Genomic DNA, 15,587 nt, shown 5'->3' on the forward strand with positions numbered 1-15,587 from the left:
TCTGTGCCAGAAGTTATTCGAGGAACCAAGTTCCATACCCTGTTCGAGAAAATGTAAAATTTTCCTCATTTTTGAGCAATGTAGCAACATTTATAAATGTGATATATTAGAATGCGAATTTGTTGCAATAAGTTTCTTTTCACTCAAATAATGCTTTAAATTAAAAAAAGAATAAAAAATCAGAAAAAAATTTCAAAAAAATTTTTCACTCGAAAATTTCATAAGGGGTACCCCTTGCCATTTTTTTGAGAAAATTTGGAAAAAAAAATTAAATTGATTTATTTTAATGCCAATTGGTTGCAATAAGTTTCTTTTCACTCAAATAATGTTTTAAACAAAAAAAAAGAATAAAAAATTATAAAAAAATTAAAAAAATATAAAAACATGAAAAATTCATAAGGTTTTAGCTGGTGGGTCAAGAGCGAAAGATGTATTCCAATCGCTCCGGTCATCTTATTGTGCGCGTTCCCGCACAGCCCACGAGAAAAAGAGGTAGCTGTATCGCAGGAATCGCTCCTGCGTGCAGCCCTTTTTGTGGTGCAAAACTTCGCTTTTGGGAGCGCAACGCACAATCGCTCCTGTGTGCAGCGCTCCGTGTGGAGCTCCCTCAAGCGCACCGCACACTTTAGAGAGCGAGAGCGGTGTGCTCCGCTCTTGCAAAAGAGCTACTTGACCCAACACAAGGCACAACTCTTTTTATTGATAAATATTAGTGTTTAGTATGTTTTAGTTTTTTTTCTAAAGCTACATGTTAATATTCTTAGGTGCACTTTGTATAATAAATACCGGATAATCGGCACTCCACTGTATTTATAAAATTATATATATATATATATATATTATATTATATTATATTATATTTCTGAAGCATTTTCAAGTACTCCCACCAGAAAAAAAGGTTTCTTTTGACATTTCGAAAGAAAAAATAAATCTTAAAACCACAGGCTAACTTGGTTTTAATTCGCCTGTAGCGCCAAAAATGCATCCAAAAAAGCTAATGCAAAAATAGTTAGGAAAATACTTATAACAAAACGTTTAATTGTATTTCCTAGCAAAAGGTGTCCATATAGTTGTGCCATGCGCTTTTCACTTGAAATCGCAGTTTGTTTTCATTTGTCGCATCAATGAAGTTTAAAATCAATTTAATTCTCAATCTTTTATTTCTTCTTCAATCTCTTATTCATCTATTGCTTAAATCACACAAGGTAACTGCATGTAATCAAACAGGAGACTATTCTTTACTTTGTACCGTAGCCATGCACACGAGTAATGAATGAAATATCATTGCCGGTTAGTGACCCTAATGAAAAGTCGCTTTCCACTGCCAATCGAGTTGATTAGGCGAACTTTAAAGAAGGTGGAACCTCCCTTGTGTCCCAGCCAGTGCTTTATGTACGATGTATCATTAGCCTTTTTTCCAGTGCTGACGATAGTTTCCTGTTGAACTAGTTTCATTTCCTTCTCGAACGCTACATTGTGACGAGTAGCGACCATTTCGTTCAGTACAAGTGTAGTCCGGCTGCCTCGGGGATTAATTGAAAGTGGCAACAACCTCTACATTTGGTCTAACTGGGGGCAAGGAGTGTAATGCTCTACAACTGAATCAGGCTCGTTCTATTACGATTCCATTTTCAATTACTACATGGTTTCATGTCTTGTTTTATTTTCTCCCTTTCGGTAGGATCATCGATATCCATACTGGAATCGGCGGTGAAGTGGTTCCCGTCGGCGAACACCGTTACGGCACCATCGCGCTGCAGCGACGTCAGCGCCATCTGGGCACCGTGCCTCTGTACGCTGGAGATGTGTATCGGGTGGTATCCGTGCGGGTTGAAGTACTGCAAGGGTAAGCCGGAAAACGCACTGCAGAACAATGGCGGTGGTAGCTACCGGTGCGGTATCAAAACGTGTCGCAAGTGCCATCAGTACTCGTACTACGTACGCGAGAAGCAGCAGTGCTTGTGGGATGAATGACCGAAAATGGGCCATCGGTGCCCTCAGCAACCTTCAACAGCAGGAGTAGCAACAGCAGCAACGCCAACAACAGCATCGCAAACATCACAGAAGACCCGAACCTTGTACGATGGGGAAGGTTCGTACCTTAACGGAGGACAGCACAATTACGGAAGCGATGGAAGCACTTGGGGCAGCCAACACTTACAGACACATCCGGGCTGGAGTACAACACGCAAACCAGAACCAACGGTAGTACAGTACCGTCGACCACCATCACTGCCCGCTACTATCGATTACGGTAATCGCCACCAATATTCGGAACATCGGATAAAACAGCAACAGAAACCGCGGCAGCTGGTACCATCGTCCTGGTGGTTATCGTTAGATCTGCTGCTAATCTGGACGTTGCTACCGAAGGCGACGCAGTGGACCGACAAAAAGCAGCACAATACCACCGTACCAGTAGCAACCATTAGCAACAGTAGCGAGCGACGAACGCCTACGGAAGCACGATCGACAGCATCGATAGTATCTGCATGCCGGGTGCAACATCAACACGATACAGGTGACCAGTGGAGCGTGAAACACAAATCACTACTACTACTACGACCTACACCATCGTACAGGTGTTTCCCAATACGCCACAATCCACCGAAAATGGTCGCCCGATCGGTGAACGAGCGGGACCCAATAGTTGAAACAATCAGTGAATTTAATTTTACCTTACCCACACCATTGCCAGCAACAGTGCCATTGAGGATGGGAGAGCGGCCAACGGGAGCCGAGGTAACCGCAAGATACACACCTTTCGCCGTGCTTCTGGCCACCGTCGGTCCGTCGACTTCTTTCGGACAGGGTTTTCAGTTTAACGAAATTATTTTATAGCACAAATAGGTTTAATGAGTTGCACACTCTGTAGGGGCGCGCCATCCCCGTGTACGGTCACCATTTTTGTGTTGTTGCTTTATTTGCCATTTTGCAACAAATGACAACCGTGGGCCCCCAGTTCCTAATCTGTAATCTGTTCCGCACGAAGTCCACAAGTGCGGATTTAATGTTCCGGTCGTAAAACGAAGCGAACAGGATTTCGAGTGTCAAATGCTGAGCAAGTGGTAATTTTACCTCAGTGAGAGAGAAGGAAAGAGAAAGAGAGAAAGAGAAAAAAGATATACAATGGACTCGACGGAATGGACTGTCTGTGCTGTGGTGGCCTTTCGGAGTAATCAATTCCACCCGTATTCTGGACGCGACGCTGATTCGTGTAGCACAAATAGGATAAGGAGGATTTAAAAGTAACACACCACCAGGTACGAAGAAAAGCACCCGGTACCTTTTTGTTCCCGTTCGCTAGTAAATGGATCGGAACCACATTACAAAAGAAATGCCGCCACCAGACAAACGGCAACGGGGTGTGTGGCGTACACTATGGTCACTCGGGAACACGCACCTTTACCGGGTATACCTTGAGTAACTCTGCAAGTCGCTAACGAAGAAGTAGAAAGAAATGAACAAAACAAAAAAATCACAGTATTAAAACACTCAAACGAAATGGAATGTGTACGAAACCATAAAGAAAACCGTAAAGAACGGCAGGTACTCTTCTTCTGGCGGTCGTACGTTTGGTCCATTTCTATTCCAACTTTTTTTATGCTTTTGAGTTTTTGCTTTTAAAGACCAACAACGCCTCGTATTCGACAACCGTGTGCAAAATGTTCAGGTTGATTACATTCCTATGGGTTGGGCGTGCGGATTTTGTGTTTTTATTTCCGTTGAGAAGCGATGGGCCACCTTGCACCGTACCGCTTCGCTTAGGGGAGATTCTTCAAATTGTGTTTTTTTGTAGCTTGTTTCCGTTTGGCTTTCAACAATCCTCGCGTGTCCCGGGTAAACTGGGTTGATACCGGCGGGTGAAGCATTAGCCCCGATACCACCGATGAAATTATTTCAACTCCCATTCTTTTCATTCATCTTTTCTCAAGGGAGGGAGCGAGCAAAGAGAATAAAAACAAACCTCCAGTAACACCTTGGGACACGGACCGACCCGTGTGAAAACCCGTGGCAATGGGTTTTCTGCCGTTATCTGCTGTTCCTAATCTCTCGCACTTGCAATTTACTTTCCTTAATTGTTTCTTCTATGTCGTACCCTCAGGTGCACAAGGGTAGCGATCGTACGCATAAGATACTGGGCGCACTAGAAAACGGAGCCCCTTTCCGTGGGCAAGAATATAAAACGTTTTCAATGGAGACGCCCAGTGTTTTACGTTCCGTTTGCGTGTACAAGGCTTTGTTGCAAGCGTGTGTATGTTTACTTTTCCCATTTTAGAAGTAATTGCAATGTTTGCTACTACACACTACGATACTAAGTTTTCAATTACTAAATGATTCGTTGAGAAGCAACCATGAATAATGAAAGTTATATTCATTCCTGGTGCTTCAAAAAGCACATTCTTCATGCCGGAGATAATATATTCTGTTGTATACTAGAAAAAACAAAGCAAAGTGCACTTACTTTGGAATCTGTTTACTGTTATTCATCTACTCGTAGAACAAAACTCGACCGAGGAACGTTCGGTCCGGGTTTGTATGTGTTTTTTGTTTTGTATTTCATTTCATTTGGGTTTTTTTTTCTTCCATTTCGTTATTTTGAATGGCCATTCAAGCCATCTGAAGATGTAGCATGAAATTACTATTTCGCTTGAGTTTTATAGAAATGTTGATTTCGTTTCGTTTACCTTTCGCTAGCCGTTCTTGGACCGTTTGTTAAGCAGTGATGAGTTTTCGAGTTGTTTTCAAGTTTTCTTTTTAAATAAATTTTGTCTCCCACATCTTCTTCCTTATGAATGCCATTTACTATGGTGTAGATATAGATTGCTTTGTTAGTTCTGGTGGTAAGGCTAGGATGAAATATGAACAAACAGAGTACACAAAACTCATCATAACGTTAAATTGAGCTATAAATTGCTTTAGCAACATGATTTTCTATTCCCAAAATGGAATGGGTAATAGTTTTAAATGTATTTTGAATCATGTTTCAAATGGTTATAATATTTTTCAAAGAAAAAACAATTTTTTTTCCTTATTTCTGCAAATGTGCATTTGTTTCGAAATGACTCGCCCTTTTTTTTTGAAGTGGTTTTATTTTCCCCAAAAATAGATAATCATGTTCATCACACTCGGGGCAAGATGACAAGGTTGACAAACCAATCGGGATGTTTTCGTATTTTTCCTTGGAAACCAAAAACCATTCCACCAGAACGCGCTTCATGCTTTTGCGCGTGAACCGATGCAAAAGAGTAACAAGCGAAACAGCGAAAAAAAAACAAACCGGAAAACGACAACACACAAACGCCACCGGCACATTCAATTCCCGTGCACAATCCAAGGGAAATGTAAGGGTTCCTCCCCCCCTTTGCGATAGAGAAACCTGAAGATGCTTCGCTTCTGTGTTGTTCTTTGTCATTCGCCTTCTTGGGCTTCTTGGCGGTGACACTTGACATCGTGTCGCATCTTTGGTGGTAAGGTTTCCGACCCACTCGGTCCTAGTTACGAGTGACTCTTCTTCGTTTGTCTACAGAAGAGAGAAGAAAAAACACTGTAGTTACGGCTGGACTGGAGAAACAAACAGCCCTAACCATTTGGGAGGGTGGAGAAAAGCAACAACAAAAAACTCCAAATCAAGTACTTGCTGCCTTTCTGCGATGCAGAAGGCAAGGCATCGAAAAGGAGATAAAAAATAAAATCCTAGCACACAGGAAACCATAGAGCATTCTTGCTATTGCCGCTTTCTGTGCCCACTCAAAGCTCTGGCTGGATCTTTGTTTGAATACATAATTTGTTTATGCAGAAGAAACAGCAGCAGCAGCAGCATCATCATCGTGGTGAAGATAGAAGCCAACCAAGCCAGGACAGGTCGGACAGTCTTCACTCGACTCGACTCGCTTCCGTTGGGTTGGGTTTTGTAGTAAGTTCATTTCCTGGACCTTCCCTTATTTCGATGTCGTTTGTTGTCGGTCATACCACGGCACCAACAACTTCTCCCGACCGCCACGTTCGGGTGGCCAGGCTGTTAGTTTGCTTTTGCAACGCGTCTTACCTGCTTGCTGTGTGCATACACTCAGGAGAAGCAAACTTTTCGACTCGGTTCCGTTCGGCGGGTAATGTGTGTAGCTGGTTATTTGTGGCTGGTTCCATAGCTTGTCGTTAGAATCGTTTATGTTTTTTTATGTATTCCACCGTCTAACTCTAGCTTGTATCGCTTGTTGTGTGTCGCTTCGGTAGAAATGATAGAAACTAAAGGCGAATGTTGCAAGTTTTCCACCAAGGTTTGGTTTGGAAGAGGGTGAAAGTCGGGCAAGTAATTTTCACATTTGTAAATACATGTTCGTTCATTCTTTCTACAAAGGGGTACGGTGTTCTTTTTCGTTTGTTTTGAACGAAAAAAAAGAAAGAGAAATTGCCGTTCTCGTTCTTGCTTAGCTTTTCACTTCGTTATTTATTCCGTTCGATCCGACATCTTCAGCAACTCGATGATAGTGGTTGCGCCGGGACACGATGTCTGGGTTTTTTCCTTTTTTTTACTTTTTCCAACTCATCTCGCATGTACAGATAAACCTGTGCCGCTCGTCATCGAGTGGCACTGTTTGAAATGCTATACATAACAATAAATAATAAAACAGTAATGGTAACGCTGCCTGCGGAACGGTGGCCCAGTGTAAAAGAGATTGTCGGGTGAGCCACACCATTACTAGACAGTAGAGCAAAACAACAAAAAAACCCGCTAATAGTAGCTGACAGAGGACGAAAGATAATGCTTGCCAGAAGGGAGGCGTACTCGGCAGTACATTAATGTTAAGAAGATAATAGTATTATATTGTAAAGCAGAAAAAGCAGAGGCTGCACTTTGCGTTCCCCCGTCACTAGTGTTAGTGGTTTGAGTTTTTCTTTTTTTAGATTTACGTTTTCTTTTTCCACCCCAGCAATTCCACTACGTTCAATTACTTTCAGCATTGTGCAAGTATTTCCAATAATTAGTTTAGTGTATCCACAGAAATAGAGTGGAGTCAATCACTCGTCTGAATGTATTTATAGTGACAATACAGGTTAGATATTGAGTTTTTTTTTCTTTATTCAATTTCATTATATCTTACACAGCTACAGTATCTCAGTGCCATCAATACACGCGTGTCGATGGGTGTATAACAGTGAAAGACTCAGAATTAGCGCGAATCGCATTATTTAGAAAAAAAACATTCTACTAAGCCTAACGATGAAAGAAAGTCCCCTGAAAATGGGAAAAAAAAACATTTCCCAAACACTTCAACCACCGTGACTGGTGCTGTACAGTAAAACGAAGAAATATTAAAAGATGAAAAAGAAATAAAATAAAAAAGAAGAATTAGGGAAACAAGATATAACCTAGAAATACCGAAAAGAATATAACCAACAAAAATAAAAAGTATAAAATTGCTAGAAAGCGACACAAAAAAAAATACATCAACATAATACGTGGCCTTAGCTTTCCTCTGATACTTCCTTCTTTATAAAGTAAGCAAAAACATGAAGCGGTGCAGTGTGTTTGTATGAACACGCAGAACTTGAAGTACTTCAAAGCTAGCATATTTGTCAACATCCCGTAAGAGGAACACAATTGGAGTTAAAAGCGAAAAATGAATATTAAAAAAAAAAAACACCACCATTATAGGGAAGAATGGTGGCTGAATAAACAATACCGTAGTGTGATAGTAATCAAAAGCGAACAAAATAGCGTACAAGCCAAACATAATGCAAACACGACGAATGCACATCGAACAAGTAAGGTAAAAAGACCTGACACGTGTAGTAAACGCTTCCAAAGAAGGAAGTAATTAAAAACGCGCTGGAAATCCTTTTTTAAAAGGGTAAAATCATCACCCCTAACACCGAACATGCTTTATGTACAGGCCAGCAAATTCTCCCAACCCTTACGGAAGAAGAGAAAATATGATACGAGCATGAGTAGTGTTTCTTTATATTGGAAAAAAAGTGAAACCCAACCCCACCGGTAGGTTGGAATAGAACAACTGCCAACTGTTTATTTTGGCGTCAAAGTTGGTGTAAGTAATTTTTCATGTAACCCTACTCCTCCTCCCCCGGGAAACCGTTACCCTCAGTCACCCCCTTGTTTGTATGGCCTTTCCGTTTGTTCGTATTCATCGCCGTGCGATCAGTAATATTGGAACGGTGGCAAAGTTTTACCACCAGTAAGGAAGGTTTTTGGGAAGCCGTTAAGTTCGGTCGTAACTTAGAACCCGCCGCTCGTAAGTCAATCAAAATGGTTGAGCATTTCGGAAAGGAAAGGTGGCCAAACCATTAGTGTGACGGCAAATAAAACCTTCGCTCGGTGGAGCAACTTTTCCTAAAGTGTAATTACTACGCGCGGAGCCGGTTGCGTTCCTGTTTGCCACAGTCCATGCAGAAGATAGTTTTCGCAATGGCGCGAGTCATCGGGGTTAAAGTTGATGAGGTCGCTCCTCTCTCTCTCTCTCCCGGGCTCCTCTGCACCGATTGTTGGGGGGTTCTTGGAACTTTTTAAGCGATGCCATTTTGGGGTAGCAATGCTGGAACGTGGAAGCGTTTGCTGAACGGCCTTTCGTGACCGTTTAACCGGTGTGTACGAGTTTCCTTAAGAATAAATGATTATCTTACAAGCGGGTAGGTTCACTTTGTGCCACGCTTTCTACGGTACGTGATGGTTAATATTTTTCACTGCTTTTCGAAGCTTGTCGTTAACTATGACTTTTAACGTGCGAGTTTTGAAATCGTTAAGAAAATATCTTCATGATTCGCAAAAGTATGCCACCTTCTCTCCTGCATTTGTATCCGCAGTCAACATTCCTTCGTGTTTTTCGTTCACAAGTCGAAAACATTATTCTAAAAATCTGTAAACCATTTTCTCTTTTACATAATAATTTAAAAAAAGTGTTCAACAAAAAAAAACCAATTAATAAGATAAAAAAAAATGCGAAACGCACAAGCTCAATCCATAATTTCATATATAAACAAACAAAAAATCCAAAATGATTACAACATTGGCAATGACACTGAACAATCGATACTTGTCTGCAAAACGAACGAAACAAAAGTAGTAAAAAAAAACGAATATAGCTGCTAATGTAAGCTAGTGTGAAGGAAGCAGACGGCTTACGCGGTCGTAAAGTATATACATAAAACAGAATGCATATATTATATAGTATATATTTTATACGACGCTATAGACACCCGAGAGAATGTTAGTATATTTCTCAATTGGAGTATAGAGAGAATGGTGAAAAAAAACTGAAATTAAGACGATGAAAAACAAAAAAACAAAAAAACAAAAATGTAAAATAATTGACCTAAAGCTCTAAATATACTTACAATTTGAAAGGAGAGTAAAACGTTACGAATTTCGCAGAAAAATAATATTGAGAAATTAAACGAAAATTATTTAATTTAAGTCATATTTTTAATTTATTGATATTCAAAAATAGGTAACTATATATACAGCGTTTTTAACTTCATCCGATAAAGTTATAGTGCCATTTCTCGATTCTATTCAAGTTGAACTAGAATGTGTTGAGTTAAATGGGACATTTTTCATTCACTTTCTGGAACATATTCTAGATGAAGTTGATTCTCTAAAAAGCAACTCACGCACGCTTTCGGTCAGTAAACTTTAAAAGCATAAACTTTAGTTTAATTCAATTAGAATAGAATCCAATAACGGCTCAAACCTTTTTCTCGTGAGCTGGAAAACCCTGTAACGTAACACAATCAATTTTCAATAATTGATTATTATTTTTATTTGTAAATATTTAGAATATTTTACCGATTTACTAACTTCTAATGATAATCAAAAATTGTACTTTAATTACATTTCTAAATATTTGAAACAATTGATTGAAATATAGACAAACTCTCTTGATTGATCTCTTACTTAAATGAGATTTCAGTCACGCACCGAAACTTTGAAGCGTTTGTCTCATTTAAATCGGATCATCAGTATAAACTCGTCAAGCTGATTAGCGGGTCAAAAGGCGAAATGTTCGAATGATTTCCCTTTTAAACGACGACTTCAACAGCGTACTCCTACGTCGCTTGCCCACGGACACGTTCGGACCGTTAGCATCATTAAAACTGACATTACGCACCGGAACACCGGCCTAGGGCTTCCAGGTCAGCGTATCCCACGCGTGATCGTAACGCAACCGTTACAAATTTAATAAGCATCATCAATAATAAACAAACTGCAATTAACGAACGTTGAATAAATCACAAACCATTACGCGAATGGTACGAGTGAATGGGTTGTTCAGGTCCGATTGGTATTGTGCGGCCAAAATGTTAGACCCAACCGTACACAATTGTGCGCTTCAACTTGCTCTATCTCTTATGAAAATGTTACCGAACCGAGTGAGCTTTGGCAAACAATGGCACCCACGGACGGAACCGCACGTGTGGATGAGTTGCGGATGGATGTAATGCATGTGGCACGCGTTCGTCTGCATTTGCCACCATCCGCTTCAACCACACTGGCAGGACGACTTGTCCATATTCACATCCGGACTGATTGTTTGTCAAACAGTTTTGCTTTATTGGCTTCATACTTTGTACCACCGAAGGGTCTCTTAATTTATCGATCCGAATACATGGGAAAGAAACTCGTGAACAATCCTGTACTCTCATGTGTTGGGTTGTGCATCAACGGGAAAAGGGGGAAAACTAATTTCAAACTTTTGATTGTTTTCGCTTTGAGCTGTTGGGTGTGTTTCTTGCTGTACGGTTTTTAGCTTCAGGTTCCAACAAATGCTGTTTCGATGTTATCTCGACTGATGGTATTTTTTCACGCTAACCACTGTGCGAAAACCCTATAACAATGCCAAAAGCATGAATGGCTTATCGATTGTATTTTTTCCTGGTGATGGTATTCGTTTTTGAGGAAAACTTCGTTAGGAATTGGAAAACTGAATTTAACTACCTTTTTTATATTTGAAATAAAAGCTGAGTTTCATATTTAACAAATTGCTTTAAAAATCTATCAATAACATTCCTTTGCAGACAGGGGATTGGGCTTACCTACCCAAGGTTCGTCTATTTCCCTGGGTTTTGGGTTCAACTGCCAACCATTCTGCGAAGAATTCGTCTCTGGTCTCTCTCTCTCTCTCTCTCTCTCTCTCTCTCTCTCTCTCCTTGGCTTTAACGACCTTACACAGGTCACGCCGGCCATTTCTGGCTTACTAGACTTATTTTTACCACGCAGCCGGATAGTCAGTCCTTGCTACGGGCGAACGGTTCGGATGGGATTTGAACCCGGTCCTGCCGTGTGGACCGGCGCCGTTTATCACATGCAGCACCGGGCCGCTCCGGGCTCGTCTCTGGTATTGCCTAGAAATAAATATGCTTTTCAAAACGATCTTTTGAAGCTCACCGTTGTCAGCGACTCAAAAAAGGCCAACGTTCATTAAAATGTCGCAATATTTTACAACATTACCAAAATGAGAGAAAATAACAATGTTATAATAATCCCGTTCTTTGTTGAACAATTTGCAAAACTGTGAATTTTTTTTTCGATAATCTTTGCACCCATTAAAGTCCCAAAAAAAAAAGTCCTCGACTTGTGTCTAATCCAACAACAATAAGTCCAATTGCAAGCGAAAACCAAACGGTTATCATGCTTCATTGCCCGGTATATGTACTTTGCAGCAAAAAAGCCCCCATTTACCGGACAACAAAACGCGCAATGATGCAAATAAAATTTATTATCCTCATAAATACTTCGATGCTACGATGAATTCCACCGCGACACGCATGACTGAAAACCGATATGGATGAGTTTTCCATCCTTCCTGATTCCTTCCCTCCCCTCAAACCCGACATCAATGAAACGCAAGTTCTTAATCTTTGCCTGACGTCTCGAGTCTTATTTCTTGAAAATTATGGGAAAACTTCTACAATGACCAACGGTTGCGGATTGGTGGTTGGTTGATTGTACCACCACCCCCGAAACAGCCGGACGTAAACCACACCGGAAACATACTTGCGGGGGGGCGAATGGGGAGCAATAGAGAGATGAAGGCCATCTACGCCCACACTTGCTGGTAGTCAACGAACCAGGAAAAACCACAAAATGTTGTTGCTAAAAGTTGCTCCACCAACTTCCTTTCTTCTTTCCGTCCATCATTCCGGTTTTTGTACCATCGAACGGTTAGAACCAAACCACATCGCTAACTTTTCGCTACGGAAATCGACACCCCCAAAGGAATCTTGCCTCGGTGGTGGGGTTGGTATGCTTCTTGTCATACACCTTCCTAACACAATTTGAACAGGACATGAGACAGGACAGATTAGCCTTTAAAACACTGCGGGACCGTTCGGTTTGCTGCTTTCTGACCTCTCCCCTTCTCCCTCTCTCTCATTTGAGGAATGGACCTGGAAGAAAGTTGTAGTCATAAAATAAAACATACGTTTTTAATCAGCACACACCGGAAGCGGAAGTCGAACCGGTCGTTTACGGATGTCCTTCCAAATGGGAGGGCGTAGACACATATGCAGGTGGACACACACACACACACATACAGTATTGGACAAAACATATGCAACCAACCAAGTACACGAATTAAATTTATCAGGAAACATTTTCATTTGGACATTTTAAAATGAAATGCATATAGACATTCAAGTTAAACATAGTTTAAGTTTATCGTGTGGAAAAGAAAGGGAAATCAAACGAAAAAAAAATTAAACCATCAAATAACAAAAATGCAACAGTTTTCTTCTGGACAAAACAAATGCAACTTCATATACCAGTCACCAACTTCTCCTCCATTTTCAATATTTCGTTGCGAATCCTTTATTTTCGATTACAGCCTTGCTCCTTTTAGGCATGGACTCAATCAGGTTATCAATAATGTTTTGTGGAATCGCTGCCCAAGCCTTTTTGATTTCCTCAAACAGTTGATCCTTATTTCGCACACGATCACGATCGATTCTTTGTTTAACGATCTCCCACAGGTTCTCAATCGGGTTGAGATCAGGAGATTGCGGTGGCCACTCCAATACCGAGATGTCGTTATCCTTAAACCACTGCTTAACCACTTTGGCAGTGTGTTTAGGATCATTATCTTGTTGAAAGATCCAATTTATTGGCATATTTTGCTCAGCATATGGTAGCATCACGTCTTTCAGGATGTTATTGTACATAAAACGATCCATAATTCCATCAATTTGGTGAATCGGACCTAATCCGTTTGCAGAAAAACATCCCCACACCATAACATTGCCTCCGCCATGCTTGATGGTTTTTTTGCAGTATCGCGAATCCAACCGTTTTCCAGCTGGGCGACGTACTCGGTTTATTCCATCACTTCCGATGATGTTGAACTTCGATTCATCGCTGAACACTATGGTACGCCATTCTTGAATACTCCAGGTTAAGTGAGATTGAGCAAACATAAGCCGTTTCTTTTGATTCTTTAGCGAAATCAAAGGCTTCTTCGCAGGACGCCGAGAAAATAGTCCGGCTTCAACGGCACGTCGTCTGATTGTTCGGTCCGACACTTGTAGCTGCAATTCTTTTTGTATTTTGAAGGATGACTTGAATGGGTCTTTCTTAATGCTTCTGGCAATCATCGAGTCATCTCTGGAAGTTGTGGAACGTGGTCTTCCACCACGGTGATCTGCGGAAAACATTCCTGTACAGCGAAATTTGGAACACAGTCTTGATATGGTCGATTTATTTATGCGGTATTTGTCACAAATTAGTTTTTGCGACATTCCGCCCACGTAATCATCGATTATTTTCTTTCTAAGTTCCAATCCTAGGCTGTCCCGAGCCATTTTTGAACTTGCTGTTACGAATATGAATATGGTTGAAGTTTTTGCAGTTTTTTTAATGCAATTTGTACAAAACCTACCTTGACGTTGCCGTTTGATGTTGAAAACGAATGTTTTGCAATAAACCGTATTTTTGAGCGTATTTATTAACACCCTGACAGCACACAACAATAGAAACCGCAAGGTTGCATTAGTTTTGTCCAACGCAAAATGACACTTGTATACAAAGCTTTGACAGCGTGCTGTTAATTAAGAACTGATTAATCATTCAACTATGCTGTCTTATACTAGACCCCTGGTCCGTCATTTGTAGTATGCTAGTTCGTTTCGGTTAAGCATTTTTTAAATTTATGAAGCCATTTTAGCAAAGTGTAAAATCAGTTGCATATGTTTTGTCCAATACTGTATATAAACACCACTAAAGCTCGTTAACCGCCCGATGGAAGCGTCCCGAAGAGAAACTTGCCCGGTGATGTTGGTGATCGTTTCGAACGTTTCTCACATATATTTTTCCCTTACTCCTTCCTTCCCTCCACCCCTTTTGGGACACTCTCTTTGTATGGTATAGTTAAATTAAATTTTCATCGATCTCGTTTCCGATGAAACGACAAAGAGGATGGACTTTATCCCGTTTTTGGTCCGGCACAAGGGCCAGTAGTGGACGGAGTTCGTCGTGTTGCTCTCGATTTAATCCACGTGCCTCACAAACGAAACCACAAGGACGCATACCAATTATGTGCACTTTTAACGTACGATGGGTGCGCGGGACGAGTAACCGGCGAGGGAGGTAACGTCTTTCAACCGGAGTCCCAGGAAAGTCAAAAGCCAGCCGTTAAGCCAGCACCGGCCAGCAACGGTACGGAAATCACCAAAGGCACTCGAAGCTGCTACCGGAATGCGACACATTGGAACACGTTTTTGTTGGCGTTTTTTCTTCTTTAAATTCTACTACCATCTGGTCTGTTCTGCTTTGTACACTGATAGAGTTTTGGTGGTGGTATCCGGGTGTTATTTGGGGGAAAGGGGAAGTGATGTTGAGTCAGGATGAAAACACTAGTTTCGATTGCGCTGCTTTACCGGTACTTCAGTGACTTCGGATGCGGTTTTTGACTTGCGGTACGGAAGATATTCTAATGCAATACGATTTGGTGTGGCACCGAGGGTGTGAGAGCGTTTAGTCGTACGTGTTTAAGAAATTCGTGATAGAAATAATGTTTTGCGGCACACTAGGGTATTAGAAGGGTTGTTAAGGGACAGAATGTACAGTACGTATTTTGGAAAATTCGAGTAAAAACTATAAAAGATTTTTAATTAAATTTTTAAATTAATTTTATAAATTTGGATTGAAAAATTTAGATGAATTCATTTATTAAATTAAAAAAGCATCCTCTGGATTTTAATTTTTCAACCAACCTATATGAAGTCTTTTCTATAATGAAGCCCATTTAACTTACTAATATATCTCGGACCGGTAATTTTATAAGAAAACAAAACGGAGGTGTAACAAGCTCAAAAATAGGAATGAAGAGATGGCATTGGACCATCTGCCAGAAACTAAATTATTTACATGAGATGGCGATTGTTTGTTATAGGTTCAGTGGACTTATAAACGGGAATGGTACAGAAGTTTATCTCTTGATATATTTTAAAATCGTTTTGTTTCGCGCCATAAATTACAGCAGTTAATTATCTGCTTTAACTAGGTTTATGAAAATACGGAAAAAGAAACGATATTAAAACTTTCAATTTTTAAAACAGGTTGGTCAAAACATACGGCCTGT

General features: G+C 40.6%; 1 protein-coding gene across 1 annotated transcript in view; it reads left to right on the plus strand.

Moving 5' to 3' along the window:
• The window catches only part of LOC125764536 (out at first protein), a 59,324-nt gene extending 49,948 nt beyond the window's left edge, over nt 1-9,376 (plus strand). Inside the window, exon 5 of the mRNA XM_049428891.1 lies at nt 1,682-9,376. Within this exon, the coding sequence (XP_049284848.1) occupies nt 1,682-1,974 (293 nt within the window). The 3' untranslated portion in view covers nt 1,975-9,376. The remainder of the gene's footprint in view (nt 1-1,681) is intronic.
• Nucleotides 9,377-15,587: the final 6,211 nt, after the last annotated feature.

The sequence above is a fragment of the Anopheles funestus genome, chromosome 2RL, assembly GCF_943734845.2.
Source record: "Anopheles funestus chromosome 2RL, idAnoFuneDA-416_04, whole genome shotgun sequence".
NCBI classification, from domain to species: domain Eukaryota; kingdom Metazoa; phylum Arthropoda; class Insecta; order Diptera; family Culicidae; genus Anopheles; species Anopheles funestus.